Raw genomic sequence first — 15,566 nt, 5'->3', positions numbered from 1 at the left:
CATTGTTCATCGGCGTCGAAGAAATCCAGGAATTTATTGTAAGTAAAAATGACCGAAAAAAAGAAACCTAGTGGGAATGACTTTAGAAAGAAACGATTTGCAAAATCGCTAGAGAAGTCAAAAATGGCGAATTATCATCGAGGCAGGTTTTTTTTTTGTTGGGAAGGGGGGGGGGGTGTTTATTGTTAATTTTTCAGCAAGGGCGTCAAAAAATTCCTTGCTTCAGGAACCAAAATTTCTTCCGCCAGCCCTGTCAATGAATACCACAGAACCTAAGGTAAAAATCCTAATTACAGTGACATACTCCACTCATTTTTCCGCTCTGAGTGCCTCTTCTTCCTCGAAGACAGAATACTTATACGTGTCAAGCTTTTAAATGGGAACGCATCTCCTTCCCTCGATGTTTTATGCAGCAGGCGTTGAACGTTAGGGGGACAAATCAAACCGCCGCATGCTATAATACTTTGAATTGAGTTTTGGGAGTTTCTCGGAGTTCGGAGAGGCAGGAATACTTCAGAAATTATTCCCATAATGAAATTCGGCTTATTCGGCTTCCTTCCGTTCCATCAATTAATTCATTTCGATGAAACGATGGTTATTTTTGCTATTGGAATTATGTAACTTCAATAATCATTGAAAGAGATTCCTTGAAATACGCAAAGAACGCTCAAGTGAACCATTATTGAATTGGTTACTCTGTATGTCTTTTATACATCAATACTCCACTAAGCCGATCACCTTGAAACTTTGGAAAGTTTCCGGTGTACTGAAATGTCATGATTAAATTTCTTGAGTTTTAGAGATACATAAAAAAAAGAACATTCCTTGGGTAATTTAAATAAAAAAGTACAATTAACATGGACCCGAAAACGCTTTGTTCTCGATATACATGTAGGATCCAGTCATTGTTCCCTGTAAATAAGTGACACGGTCAACAGGATGTTTGGAGACCTATAAGTTTCTTCAAGTGTCGAGGGCATGACAGTTTCAATGAATTAACAGGGAACGAATTGCTATTGTACATAACGTAAAAAGGAAAGTGTTAATTCTTCGGGGTGTCGAAGATATGTTGTAAAACTTAGGAGATTTACTGGGGTTGGGAAAGATCGAAAACAAGACGATTGTACCAGATGTGTTACATCTGTGTATCAGGTTCAAGTCCTTCGAGAATATTCCATGATCCATGGCTGATGAGATTTCCAGGAATCCGCGAAGAACTGGGCGGAACGGCAAAACTCTTATTGGACTAGGGGTGGTACTTAGTACTTTCCCCCGATATCGGAGTGGCGCTAAGGGTGTGGCCAAGCCGGAAGAAGGGAAGTCAATAGCCAGGGGAGGGGAGGTCAGTAAGTTCCAGTCGAGAGACAGTTTCAGTTCGATCTAGGTCGAAGTGAGTTCAAGTTAAGTCCAAGTCGAGTAAAGACTAAGTTCGGTCGGTCAAGACTTAAGACGTACGACGTAAGACAGTTCGCGAGTTAGAATAAGACAAGTCGCGAACAAGTTAGAGACGAGACGACCGAAAACTTGAAGTACGACGAAGAAGTGATACTCGAAAACGTTTTGAGTAATTGACACTTACAGACGAATTTCAGTACCTTAGTGAGAAACTTGTAGTTAAGACATAATTAAGTTCTTCTCAATACTGAGTTTGTACTGTATAAGTGTGGCTTTGTAAATAGATGTAAATAATTCAAAAAAGTTCAATTATTACAAATCCGACAAAGTCATGGAGAAGAAGACGAAAGGCAGACAATCGAATCATACCTCAAGACGATCGATTAACCAAGTCTACATACATTGTATTTCTTGTAGTCTTACTTCTTTGTCATGGTTATACTAGTTTATCGAATCTTTATGAATCTTCGCTACAGAATGAGTATTATTATTATTATCATTATTTCACTGAATTAGGGTCATTACGATTCCGGTTGCCTACTGGGAACTGCGACCGAATTGATCTTTTGTTCTTAACCCTACCTATTTATACAAACTCAGGGAGACCGTCGATGCTTTTAACGAAAGAGCCTTGGCTTTTACTTCGGGAGTATCCAGAACTGACTTCTTCATTTGAATGGTTCTTAGGCCAGTGAGCCCCTGGCATTTGCACACTATGTGTTCGGCTCTTTCTACCTCCTTTCTACAGAGTCTTCAGGTCTCTTCTGCCGACTTACCCATGCGGTACTAAAGGTATTTGCACCGACAGTGTCCTGTCAGGAGTCCCACCATTACCCGAAGCTCATCTCGTGCTATCTTCAACTTTCTGGCATAGGTTGGTGAAAGCACCACAAATTTGTTTGCCTGAGTAAGACCCGAAGTATTCCTTCAAGCCTACAGAAGGGCTCAGAACCCTAAATTGTCAACCTTGATGCTCTTTTTGCAATTTCATCGGATTTTGAATTCCCTTCAATACAACAAAGGCCAGTAACCCATACTAGAGTTACTTTAATGCCTCTGGCTAGTTGCTTTATGGTATTACGGCATTCCCTTCTCAGTAGAGGTCCCTGGCTATGTTTCCAGGCACCTCTCTGTAGCTTGGCTGTCCATAGTGATGTAATACGCTCCCCTTTGAAGTTACTTTGAGACATTCTTGAGCTCAAGTGTAGACAGCTAGTGTCTCAATTAGCAGGATAGAGAGCTCATTTCCCAGGAATCTAGAGATCCTCGTTTTAGGCCCATATACCCCAACACCTGTGTTTTTTCTGATTAAGATCCATCGGTATATCATATGAAGGACTATTTGTCCAAGTTTGGCGGCCCATGTTCTCAGGACTTTTTTCTTGAAATGATCCAAGGAATCAGTTATTTCCGTTTGTACCTCCAATATAGGAACACCCTGTTTATGGTAAGTGCGACTTCAATTCAATGAAGTAGTATATTTGCTCCACTAATTTTTTTAGCCTCAGAAATCAGAAGGCGGAGCTGCGCATTCGACATTTTGTCAAGTTCTGAATTTTTGCAATGGGTTAGTTTTATTTTGGAATGTTTTACACATGAATAATTGAGAGCAACTTCAAAAAGAATCCTTCACTTGATTCGGGACCGAAAGGATTGTTCAATTCCATAACCATAGGATTAGAAAAGGTACCAAACACATATTCATTCGGATTCATTGGTTGATTATGATGAATCTGAATGTGTGTTCGTTACCTTTTGACTCCTAAACGGGTAACTTTTATCTCCAAAAATCTTCATAAAAATAAGTGATTGATTAATCAAAAATAACTACATTTTCATGTTGAAAATTTATGAAGAGTAAAATCATGAAATGAAGTTCAACGTTCAAACACTCCATATTTTGCGTTTGCGTTAATAACTTTGAAATTAATATCACGAGAAATTCGTAATTATGGCATTAAATGAACTGATTTTCAAACAATTCAACCATGAAAACGAGCGGAGATGGAGTTGAGCCATAAAATATTTCAATAAACTGACATTGAGGGATCAGTTGAACTTTCTACATAATAGGAAATTATCGAAGTAAAATTCAACTCCAAGTGATCTCCAATTTCTTTCAAAATTCATTCAACCAATACACAATTTCGTGTATTGAAAAAACACTGTTTTTTGATGAGAAAAATATCGTCCAAGAAAAGCAATAGCTTGATTTGTATATTTATAACAAAGGTAAAAAAGTGAGGCAGGGAAAGAAATTTGGCTGTAAGCAAAAAATGGTTCAAGCCTATTTCGAGAGCAAAGACAAACCTTCCTTCATAAAAAGGTTTAGAAACGTTATAGGAGCGTGGGAGTACCTTCATGTATCTCTTTTGAAGATCACTTTGTTAACGAATAATGTCGAATTTTTGAGAAAAAACGTGTATTTATCAATTAAAAAAATACCTATTATGATCAGACTGAAAAACAAACTCTAAAAAAACTTTCCGACTTGTCAGTGTTGTTAAATATTTGTCTGCAATTCATACTGGAACTCAGTATGACTATTCTACTTAATCTGAATATAACGAGGTAAAGGAAACGTGTGTTAACAACGTCTCGTTATGAAATGGTAGTGAGAAAGCTCACAATAATAAATATTCATACTCGCAAGAAAAATGATACCAGTCTGTCTCGTGAGTTGGTGAACTACACAAGAAACGTGCTCAAGATAATCCCGCCACCTGGAAAGCAAGGCTTTTATTTTGAATTTACGGGACGTTAGGTAAATGTCGCGAATAATATGAAGAGAATGTCGGAGCAACAAATTACCTCGTGGTCGGATGAACTTTAGGGTTTTTTGACGATCGTTATCCGAACCAATCGCTCCATAATTTGGTCGAAAAGTAATTTTAGAATTTCAAACTGGCAATGGTCAACTTCAACCAAAAGATAAAATTGTTACTTCAAATGTAAATGTTGACTTGCATACTTTTTTCACAGAAGAGTAAGAAAAAAGATATTTGACTACCTGTTGTAATTGCTATATGTGAATCCATACCAGAGGAACAGTTTCCTACAGTTTGCAAGTTTGTGAAATGAATAGGTATAAAACTTTTGAGTTTGTGAATGCACTAAATAATAAATAAAGACACTGATGAAAAAACGGCTTCCTCAATTTGTACAGTTATGAATAATTTATTTCACTTTTGGATGGTTTGTTAATATTTTATTTATTTTGTATTGTTTTTCTCAATGAAAATGTGAATATCAGAAATATATACCTATCAAATAGTGAAATTTTTGACACAATGTTGTTATAATTTTTATTATGATTTCGATATCTCAACTCAGAATACACATTTTGTTAATCAGTTCAAGAAAGCAATAAGGGATGCCCATGCTCCAGCTCGAAAAAAGCTGGAATTTTAGCAGGACAACGTATGCTGAACATAAAATTTAATTTTCGTCTTGAACTTCCCTCTCCGGATACTACTGCCATATTTCTCTAATTGAGAGTGTTGCAATTCATTCCAATATATAAAAAAAAGTCCAACGTCCTACTGAATACGAATGGAATGGGAGTTAAATTGATAGCAATACTGGATGCAATAATACCTAACCTCTGATGTTTTGACGTCGATCTCCTGGAACAATGTAATAATGAAATTCTATTGTATTTCCGTCGGGAAAAATATAGCCAGCTATTATGAAGCTTTGATGAATTAGCAGTTTATCTCCATATATTCAGGAGATACTGTACGGATGTTGGGTATATATGGCGAATATACGAACAAAGAGATTAGACAATAGAAGTATTTTCATTGAAAATAGATGAAAGATTCTATAAACCAGATGCAATTCAATGGATATCTACAACTTTTGTTTTTCATCCAGTTGCGTGAACTAAAGAATTTTTTGATATTCGAATATCATCCGGGTGATTTTTTTTCAAATTGAATCAATCAAAAATCTTGAATTGCAGATGGTAGAGAAGTTTATTTTTCAAATTAGGTTGAGAGAAGAATAGACGCATGGTGAAGGTTTGAGCGTTGTTCTACAGTACTCAACAATTTTTTCTACCTAAGCTAAATCTCGCTCTCAATAGTGTTGTTTCAAATTTTTCATAATGAAGACTTTTGTTGTTATTTATATTGATGAAAGGTTCATGGTTTTGAGTGGGGAGTTAACCTCTTTCATTTCATTCTCTCTTGGGGCCCATTGCCTGTTGACGAACTTAACCGCGACATTCGAGATCCTAATCTACCATGAAAATATCAAAGAACTTCGCTCAGATGATTCCAAATATATCAAATTCGTCAGATTTCCCAAAAATCTACCGATGGAATTACAATCATTTTCAAATATTTTGTGACATATCAATATCAATTGCGATTGATGATATTAACATCTCCTGAATTAAATTAGCATATTACATAACATTGAAACGTTTCTGAGAAAAAACGCTAAAAAAGTTTGGAAATCATTCAGTCACTGTCAAGCTCTTGACACCTATTATAGGAAAAGTTAACAGCTAATTAGCTGCAAACTAGCGTAAGCGTTATACAATATTAATGAACAGCTTTGGGATAGAATTCGAAGGAAAGACTTCATGCATCTACCATTTCCAATTATCTGGAAATGCTTTTAGCTGTATCATAACAGTATGAAGAAAATAACGAATGTATGTAGTTTCCCAAAACCGGTCCTCTTTCCAACACCAGCAGGCAGTATGGGGATGTTAACTCCGAAAATGGTCCTAAAGGCCACATTCTGAGACACACCCGAACGAGATGGAAGAAGTAAACTCATCACGTAGTCAAACCATCAAACGAATCAGCTTCTTGGAATATTCATGGGAAGATCGTTCAGAAATACCCAGAAGGTTCGGCTTTCACTATACGGCTATTTTAGAATTCACTTCAGACCAGCAGGAACATAGAAAAATAATTTTTCCATTTAGATGGTATGTTTATGAATTAATTTTCAATCAGGCATTGGAATTTGAATGGAATCTTTTCTGAAGGTGAGATGAGAGGTTTTTAACTTTCCGAAACCAAGAACTCACTATAATGCGAGACTTCAACTGTGAGTTTGGAAAACAACTTAAGTGTTTTTTTTTCTCAAAAAACTCGTAAATACTGCCATGTTAACTAAGCTCGAATTTACATCTCATCCTACAAGTCTGCATTTTCTAGAGAAGCGTGGGAGTAGCAAATTTTTCCTAACAATTTTTATGTATAAAATGAATTTTGGAGAAATTGTGTTTCAATTTGAACTATCAGTTTTGAAATTATTCATTCGATGAAAAAATAAAACAGACTTTGACAATGAATAAATTTAGAATAAATATTTTCATGACTTAGAAACATTTCTGGATTTTTAGTTTCTAGCCAGATTCTATACCTCTACTTCTTTACCAAATTGTATTACATTACCTCAAACTGTTCTATCTTATATGTTCATTATATATTTTATAATCAGAAGGTAGTTGAACTTTTTATATGTAACTTTTTTTTTTTATACGCATCTCAACGAATTAGTAACTATTCCACGTTCAAAATGGAAATTCTGTTATAACATATTATATGGGATCCCCATTATTGTTCCCTGTAAATATTTAAAACAAATGATCACCAGTATGCTTGGAGATCTATTAGTTCCTCAGAGCGTCAAGGGCCAGACCTATTCAGTTGATTTTCAGAAGAACCAATTACTAGTGTACCTCAATCTAAAGATATGTTTTATTAGTTCTTTAAAGTAGTCAAAGTTCGATGTTTTCAATTGATTCACTAAGAAATCAATTTCTGTTGTAGATCTCACGAGATTCATTGAAAATTGAGAACGCTCGATGTACCACGTGCAAAACACTCTTCGAGTGAGAATATTTCATGGTCAAAACCACCTAAATTTCTAGGAATCATGAAGTGTTTTGTGGGCGGTACAATCAAAACTTTTTATGGACAAGGGTGATACTCACTACTTCCCCCGATAAAGGGGAGATGCTAAAAGTGTAGCCCAGATGAAAGGGGAAAATAGGATAAGCCTGGTTATCGAATTATTCCTCTATGCGATCGATAAACCAAGCCTACATATACTATATGGAAAAAGCCGAATTCGCTCTAGAGAGTTATAAAAAATTTGACTGGCCCTTATAAGAAATGCATAGGTACTGCAAAAATTCTCGTAAGCCATGATCATAAATTCGTGTGGAATTGAAATAAGTAAGGATATAGCACTCATCTTAAAATATAAATAAAAACAACATTTTACTCCCACAAAGCGGGGAAAAACACAACAGTCAGCTGGCAAGCTTATGCCATCAGTATTCTGGGATGCGCAAGGTATATTCTTTGTTTGCATCAACAGTGATTATTAGATAGCGTTATTGGATCGTTTCATCATTGGTGCTGTTTCATCGAGACAATGCGCCGTGTCACAAATCAATGAAAACAATGGCAAAAATGCAGGAAATGGGCTTCGAATTGCTTCTGCATCCACCGTTTTCGCCAGATCTGGCCCCCAGCGACTATTTTCTGTTTTCCACCTCGAAAGAATGCTCGCTGGAAAGAAATTTAGCTTCCATGAAGAAGTGATCGCCGGAACTGAGGCCTATTTTAAAGCGAAAGACAAATCGTACTACAAAAATGGTATCGAAAAGTTGGAAGATCGCTATAATCGCTGTATCGCCCTTGAAGGCAACTATGTTGAATAACAAAATCGAATTTTGCCAAAAAAAATGTGTTTTACCATGGTAAACCGGGGAATTTTCAGTTGACCTGTTATGTATATTCAATAATTTTGAAACAGGATCCTTTTCCCCTGAAGCAATTCTACTACAAAAAAGTTTAATATATTCCTGTAAAACCTGTCGATTTCAAATATTCACACGCTTCATAGAAGAACATCGAGGTGAAGCAAAAATGTCTAAATGTTTTATCGATTTGAACGTTCGACTTCCACACGGGAAGACGGAACTTACTTCCCATGAATTTTTCCTGGGATGAGGAATGGATCCATTCCCACAGTTTGGAAACCTGGGAAATCCAATGCTTTCAATGTTTGACATGAACCCACGCGATGCTACCAAGGTATCGTTCAAATATTCATCAGGTAATCCATCTGGATTGTTTTCACTTTTTCATCGTAGTTAATTCATGGCAAAGGTGCGTTGGCGATGACAATATGATCTTATCCAATCCCCGTTGAATCTTGGCGTTGACAAATTAAAATGAATGCGAGCTTAACGTAGATCCAAGAAAATTTTCTGGAAGAGACGGCTTCATTATTCACGGGGATATTATTTGAAAGAGATAGAAATGCCACTCAAATATATATCATAGGATTACAGCGAATTCATTTGTCTTCACATAATTTAAAATTCACCTACTCGCCCTTTTAGACAAAAATTTATACAGAATGAGGAAACTTACAGGATGTAAATTGAAGGTACAAATGAAAATTGAAGATTCTTCGGACCATTTCAAGAAAAAGAGTCCTATAAACATGGGCCCGCAAACGCTTTGTTTTCGAGATACAGGGTGTTAAAGTTTGATATTTTTTCTCATAGCACCTTCCCTTCGCAAGATATTCAACTTAATTTTTGCATAGATATTCCAATTTGAAGTTTTCAATTTGTAATATGCTAATTTTGAATGCAAATCTACAGGGTAATATTTTTTCTGGAACAATGTCTGTTTCTTTCCTCCAGAACTAATTTTCCGTATCTGCTACTGATTTCAATAAAAAAAATCATCAGTAATCCTCAGTGGAATCCAAATTATTATAAAGATCCAGTAATTAAGCTGTCATGAATAAATTAATTATATGTTTTGGTACTAATTTTCCAATCTGAGGCGTTTATTAATGAAGATTCAATAAACTGATATAATTATTATGAATAAGGTAGACTACAAGAATATCGAAAGCAATTGCAAGCCCAATAAGTTATAAGACAATATTTTTTCTCAAAATTATCTAAGGTTTTGTGAAGAAGATTCAAGGCATCAACTCACCTATAAACAGCAGGAATATTATCACATAGCTAGTCATAATGGTTCAGTTTGGAGCTCGCAGAATCATTCCTGAAAAAAAATTGAAAAAAATAATTATAAACAGCAACGCAAAAAAAGACAAGAATTTCTATTTAAAAATACCATAAAAAAAGGAAGTGTACATGTCTGAATTTGAATTCAAAATTGATTCCCGATTTTTCAACCTTAAATATGAATAAAAAGCTGATTTACTTCACCAAAATTAATCAAAAGATTTTACAATGGATAGGTTCTATTTGGAATAGCCGCTTATCTCAGCAGCTGTCATATTTTCAATTTTAACAGGTAAAAACTACACTTTTACTGAAAATGGAACGATGCACGCTCTGACAACGCATTGAAATTGTTAAAATTCACCACGAAAATGGTGACAATAGTGAAGACACAGACAAAACTGAAGCACTTTCGAGCAGTCGCATAACAATCTTGGGTGATACCATAATCATATGAAGATTATTTCCCAATTTTCTCAGGATTTGAATCAAAATCAGAAGAGATCATCTCGAAAATGTGAAATTGATAGATTATTTACAAATCCTTCCAATGAAGGAAATACGTTTTCCCTATTTTAGGATGAGCTTTCAATTTTCCTGTCAGGTTCACAAGTAGGTACAAAGTATCCATTGATGGACATTTCCCGGAAAAACTGTCAGTGGTATTGAATCCTGGTGAAATTTGTATATATCATTACGTATATCCGCCATTTCGAGTGACGGTAATCGATTATAACGGGTCACATATCAAAAGATTCCAATCAGGTTACTGATGACTGAGTAATCAATAAACGTTCAAGGTTTTTCCGTTCATTTGCCTTCATGACCAGATGGAAAACTCCCGCTATATATCCAAATGGAAATAAGGACAATACCAACAACCCTGAACTATTCAAAGCAGAACTGAATTGTTCCCTTGTTTTCTAATACAATTCGAAATGCTCAATTACTGAATACACCATCAGGGACAAGAATATAAGGGACGAATATTTTGAATTCAGGAATAAGGGAAAAATGATCTTCCAAAGATAATTAACTCTTCAATATATCAGGAAAAATATAATAAAGACTATAATATCGAATAACTGTAAATTATTGAAGTAAAATTGGTAAACGAGTCATTAAGGAACAAAAACTATGAAACAAACACCCTCAATCATGAAAGAAAATTCCAGATATAACAGTTTTTTTTTTCGAGGTATTTAACTTTAAGTTGGCATTACTGTTCAAGATGGCGACCGATTCAACAGCTCTCAAGTGATTTATTCTCAGTTTGGTTTGGTTTGGCAATTCATCATGAATAGACTCACGCCTGAACAACGCTTGCAAATAGTGCAATTTTATTTCGAACATAATGGTTCTGTGCGGAATACGTATCGCGCACTACGTCCATTTCATTTTGTATAGCGATGAAGCGCACTTCTGGTTGAATGGCTACGTCAACAAACAGCACTGCCGCATTTGGAGTGAAGCTAATCCTCAAGTGTATGTCGAAACACCGTTACATCCAGAAAAACTGACTGTTTGGTGCGCTTTATGAGCTGATGGAATCATTGGTCCGTACTTCTTCAAAAACGATGATGGCCAGAACGTTACAGTCAATGGTGATCGGTATAGAGCCATGATTACTAATTTTTTCATTCCTGAATTGAACAACCATGATGTCCAGGAGCTGTGGTTCCAACAAGACGGCGCAATATGTCACACAGCTCGTGCCACAATCGATTTATTGAAAGACACGTTTGGTGACCGCCTAATTTCACGTTTTGGACCTGTGAATTGGCCTCCAAGATCTTGTGACCTAACACCGCTAGACTACTTTCTGTGGGGCTATGTAAATTCATTGGTCTATGCGGATAAGCCACAAACTCTTGACCATTTGGAAGACAACATTCGTCGTGTTATTGCCGATACACGGCCACAAATGTTGGAAAAAGTCATCGAAAATAGAACGTCCAGATTGGACTACATCCGAGCCAGCCGTGGCGGTTATATGCCAGAAATCATATTTAAAATGTGTAAAAATGCAATATTATCTTGCGGATAAATAAAATTTATGTCAATCGAATAATCCATCGTTGTTTTATTGCAATTCAAAGTTCTACAGCTCTAAAAAAAACACCCTTTATTTCCATAAAGTATATCAGGGTGTTTCTGAAACAATTGTCACGTATCTCAAAAATAAATTAAACTTAAGAACCTCTTTTAAACACTCCACGATTTAAATCGAAAATAATATAGATGTGTACTATATAAGATGATCATTTTAAATTGAGGAGGCACTGAAAGTGTTACGTAAAAAGACGAATGTTAAATGTTCACCAGAAACAGGGCAACACTGAACTTGTTGATATGTTTTCCCAAATTCGAATCACTACTTCCAGAAAAACCATTTTTAGTCAATGAAAGATATCGAAGATATTCAAAGGAAAGACCAAACTAAGTCATTCAAAAATAAGTAAAAAACCATTTTTCCTGTGAGAAGTGAAAAATATTCTGATCCAATTTGTCGAATAGTAAGCTTGATTATGAATGTTCAAATTAAAATTCTTTGTTGGAATCATTCCAGAACAATTGCCACTGATAATACTCGAAGTCAATCCTGATTATACATAAAGGAGACTGTTTAGTATGCTTCATTAAGTCTGCCTCTGTGGATTATTCACAAGGTTCATTCAAAGTTCTAATTGAAGACCCTCATGTTCTCAATAGACAAGAATCCTTATCGAATTTCACTTTAAATAGATTCAATTACGTATAAAGCTCATCTTACATCCCGGCGAATGAGGTGCCAATAGACCAATTTTGAATAGACACAGGGTGTTCGATAAAATATGAACACATTCAGATGGAGCTGTTCTGCAGCTTGTGATGTTTTCTCAATCATCCCCAATTTTACCTACATGGATTCTGGATAATGAATTCAGTGAATCTGTCAATCCACTCACTGGTTCACCAAATACCAATATTTATTCCAATCAGGACTAGGTAATTATTGGAAGGTGTCATCCTTTCCTATACGCCCCTGTAGATTAGCTCCCTCGAATAGAAGTGAAATACACAATCAATTCCAAATACGCTGTAGGGTTGTTATTTCCCATTTTAATCAGGGGGCCATGCATCTAGTTAAGTCATCCCACAAATTGATAATCAGTTGTGTTATCTAGTGAGAATTGCGATTATATAGAATTATAGAGGCAACACTGTGTAATATTTTATGACATTTCTTATTTCTTTTTTTTTTCGTAGGTTCAGTGATGACACTATTCAACTAACCAACCCACTATTCGTATCATTGCAAACTAATTTGAAATTGGTACTTAGTACGGCTCAGTACGTGCTATTAGCACTCACTATGTTTTTTTATCGAAAAATTTTCGTAAAATTTTCCTTACTAACCCTTGAAAAATTGAAAAAAATAGGAGTTCCTTCATGGGAATGTTGTATCATTTTATTGATTGATTCGACCAAGTAGATCAGAAAAATGCTTGCCGTTGGACGATCAGTAGGTACATATTTTAATTATAGGTGAAAACCTGAAATTTTCGAGAAAAATATTGATAATATTCCCGAGACTGCAACTTCTCCTGGACGTAAGCTACTTCCTTGAAATCTCAGTATCTTTTAGATCAAGATTTGATGTTTGAAAAACGATTTTATTTGAGGGGTCTATGACCGATAGTTCAGGAGATATAACGATTTCAGGAGATTTCAATTTTTCACAAATTTCTTGTTCGAAATTCCTCAAAACCGTGAGCTCTACGAAGACTCGGTGAGCGGTGCTAGAATTGACGATCTCTGATGAGACGAATTTCGATCTCACCTGAAAAATTTTTTGTCAAAAAATTTTCTTTAAATTTTCCATATCTTACCCTTGGAAAATTGAGAAAAAAACAAAAATTTATGGGAATACTGTATCATTTTATGGATTGATTCGACTATGTAGATCACGAAAATGCTTGTAGTTGGGCGATCAGTACATTAATTCAGAAATTATAGGTTAAAACCTGAAATTTTCAGAAATTTGTCATAATATTGGCGAAGAAATAACTAGTATTTCTGTGACAATAGATCCAATCCGGGTAAAATACTGCTTCTACATAAAGAATTATAATTTCAAGCTTCGTGATGATATCGTCTGACAGGAATGACGTTACGGTAAATCGTCTTTCATATTATGTTCAGATGTACAGTTCCTTGATCTTCAATAGGTGAAAGCATGAACAATCGCTCGAAAGTTCCCCAGGCGAAGCCAATGCTTTTCTCGGAGCTTTTTCAAGTTGATTAGGACTTACAATCAAAATAGAATGAAATAATTCATTCCCGGTAATGACTTCTCCTTATTTATTCCGGGCATCAGACTTGGGATCTGCTTAGATCCCAGGACTTGATGATTAGACAAAGCGATCTGCAATCCTGATTAAGGGACAAGAAATGGGATAAATCTAGAGAACCTTCAGAGGTCTGACTCGAAATTTGCATAGCCCAATTCGGTTTTACCCCACTGGTTGGAATTCCAAAGTCTGTACATATTTCTTCCCTCTCATCGAATCCCGAAATACACGGTGTCACAATAAGAAGAAAACAGAGGTCTTGTCGGGTAGAAAACACTTTGAACTTTAGGGGCACATTTTTTTACGTGAAAACTATTATAAAGGGTATTTTTTTTAGAGCTGTAGAACTTTAAATTGCAATAAAAAAACGATGGATTATTCGATTGACATGAATTTCATTTATCCGCAAGATAACCTTGTGGCATTACATTTTAAATATGATTTCTGGCTCGGATGTAATCCAATCTGGACGTCCAATTTTCGATGACTTTTTCCAACATTTGTGGCCTTATATCGGCAATAACACGGCGAATGTTGTCTTCCAAATGGTCAAGGGATTGTAGCTTATCCGCATAGACCAATGACTTTACATAGCCCCTCAGAAAGTAGTCTAGCGGTGTTAAATCACAACATATTGGAGGCCAATTCACAGGTCCAAAACGTGAAATTAGTCGGTCACCAAACGTGTCTTTCAATAAATCGATTGTGGCACGAGCTGTGTGACATGTTGCGCCGTCTTGTGGGAACCACAGCTCCTGGACATTATGGTTGTTCAATTCAGGAATGAAAAAGTTAGTAATCATGGCTCTATACCGATCACCATTGACTGTAACGTTCTGGCCATCATCGTTTTCGAAGAAGTACGGACGAATTATTCCAACAGCCCATAAAGCGCACCAAACAGTCAGTTTTTCTGGATGTAACGGTGTTTCGACATACACTTGAGGATATGCTTCACTCCAAATACGGCAGTGTTGTTTGTTGACGTAGCCATTCAACTGCTCTGATGGACGATTTTGTCGACGATAAAATGGACGTAGTGCGCGATACGTATTCCGCAAAGAACCATTATTTTCGAAATAAGATTGCACTATTTGCAAGCGTTGTTCAGGCGTGAGTCTATTCATGATGAATTGCCAAACCAAACTGAGAATAAATCACTTGACAGCTGTTGAATCGGTCGCCATCTTGATCAGAAATGCCAACTTAAAGTTATATACCTCGAAAAAAACACCCTATATCTTCATATCATTTCAACCCTCTGCGTGGTAATCACTCACCCTTAAAGTTGAAAATGGAAGATGAGTCCCGCGATATGTTGCTGAAAAGGTTTTTTGCTCCTGGATATGACAGTGAAAATGATTTCGAGATATAAGTATTCATTTGCATGATTAAGGTTGGGAAATCAAATACAACTAAATTTATCCGAAACACAAAATGTACCTCGGAAACGAAGTGTTTGAAATTCTATATTATGTTTATAGGACTTTTTTCTTAGAAAAATCCGAGGAGTCTGTCATTTTCATTTGTACCTCCAATTTAGGAACACTTAAGAATATCTAGTCAGATCCACAAATCTGCATTTTTTGGTACCACTTAAAATCGAAAATGGTTGCCAGAGATAAATACCCCTCTTTGGGAGAATTACGCCAGCGAATTGCTGAGGAATGTAGCTTAATTTGAACCCCCAAATACTTCAGAATATGAGACTGAAGTTTGAGCAGAATGTATACAATTGTATGTACTTGTTTGGGTTAATGCAAATAAGCCGAATTTGCCAATTCCAGGAATATATGAGATTTCTCTTCAAA

General features: G+C 35.9%; 1 protein-coding gene across 1 annotated transcript in view; it reads right to left on the bottom strand.

Moving 5' to 3' along the window:
* The window catches only part of LOC123684931 (neural cell adhesion molecule 2-like), a 174,864-nt gene that overhangs the window by 89,714 nt on the left and 69,584 nt on the right, over positions 1-15,566 (bottom strand). Inside the window, exon 2 of the mRNA XM_045624457.1 lies at positions 9,390-9,458. Coding sequence (XP_045480413.1) covers positions 9,390-9,426 — 37 coding nt within the window. The 5' untranslated portion in view covers positions 9,427-9,458. The remainder of the gene's footprint in view (positions 1-9,389; positions 9,459-15,566) is intronic.

The sequence above is a fragment of the Harmonia axyridis genome, chromosome 7 (genome assembly GCF_914767665.1).
Source record: "Harmonia axyridis chromosome 7, icHarAxyr1.1, whole genome shotgun sequence".
Taxonomy (NCBI): domain Eukaryota; kingdom Metazoa; phylum Arthropoda; class Insecta; order Coleoptera; family Coccinellidae; genus Harmonia; species Harmonia axyridis.
The sequence above is the reverse complement of the archived record's forward strand: the minus strand, read 5'-3'. Positions and strand labels throughout refer to the sequence as shown.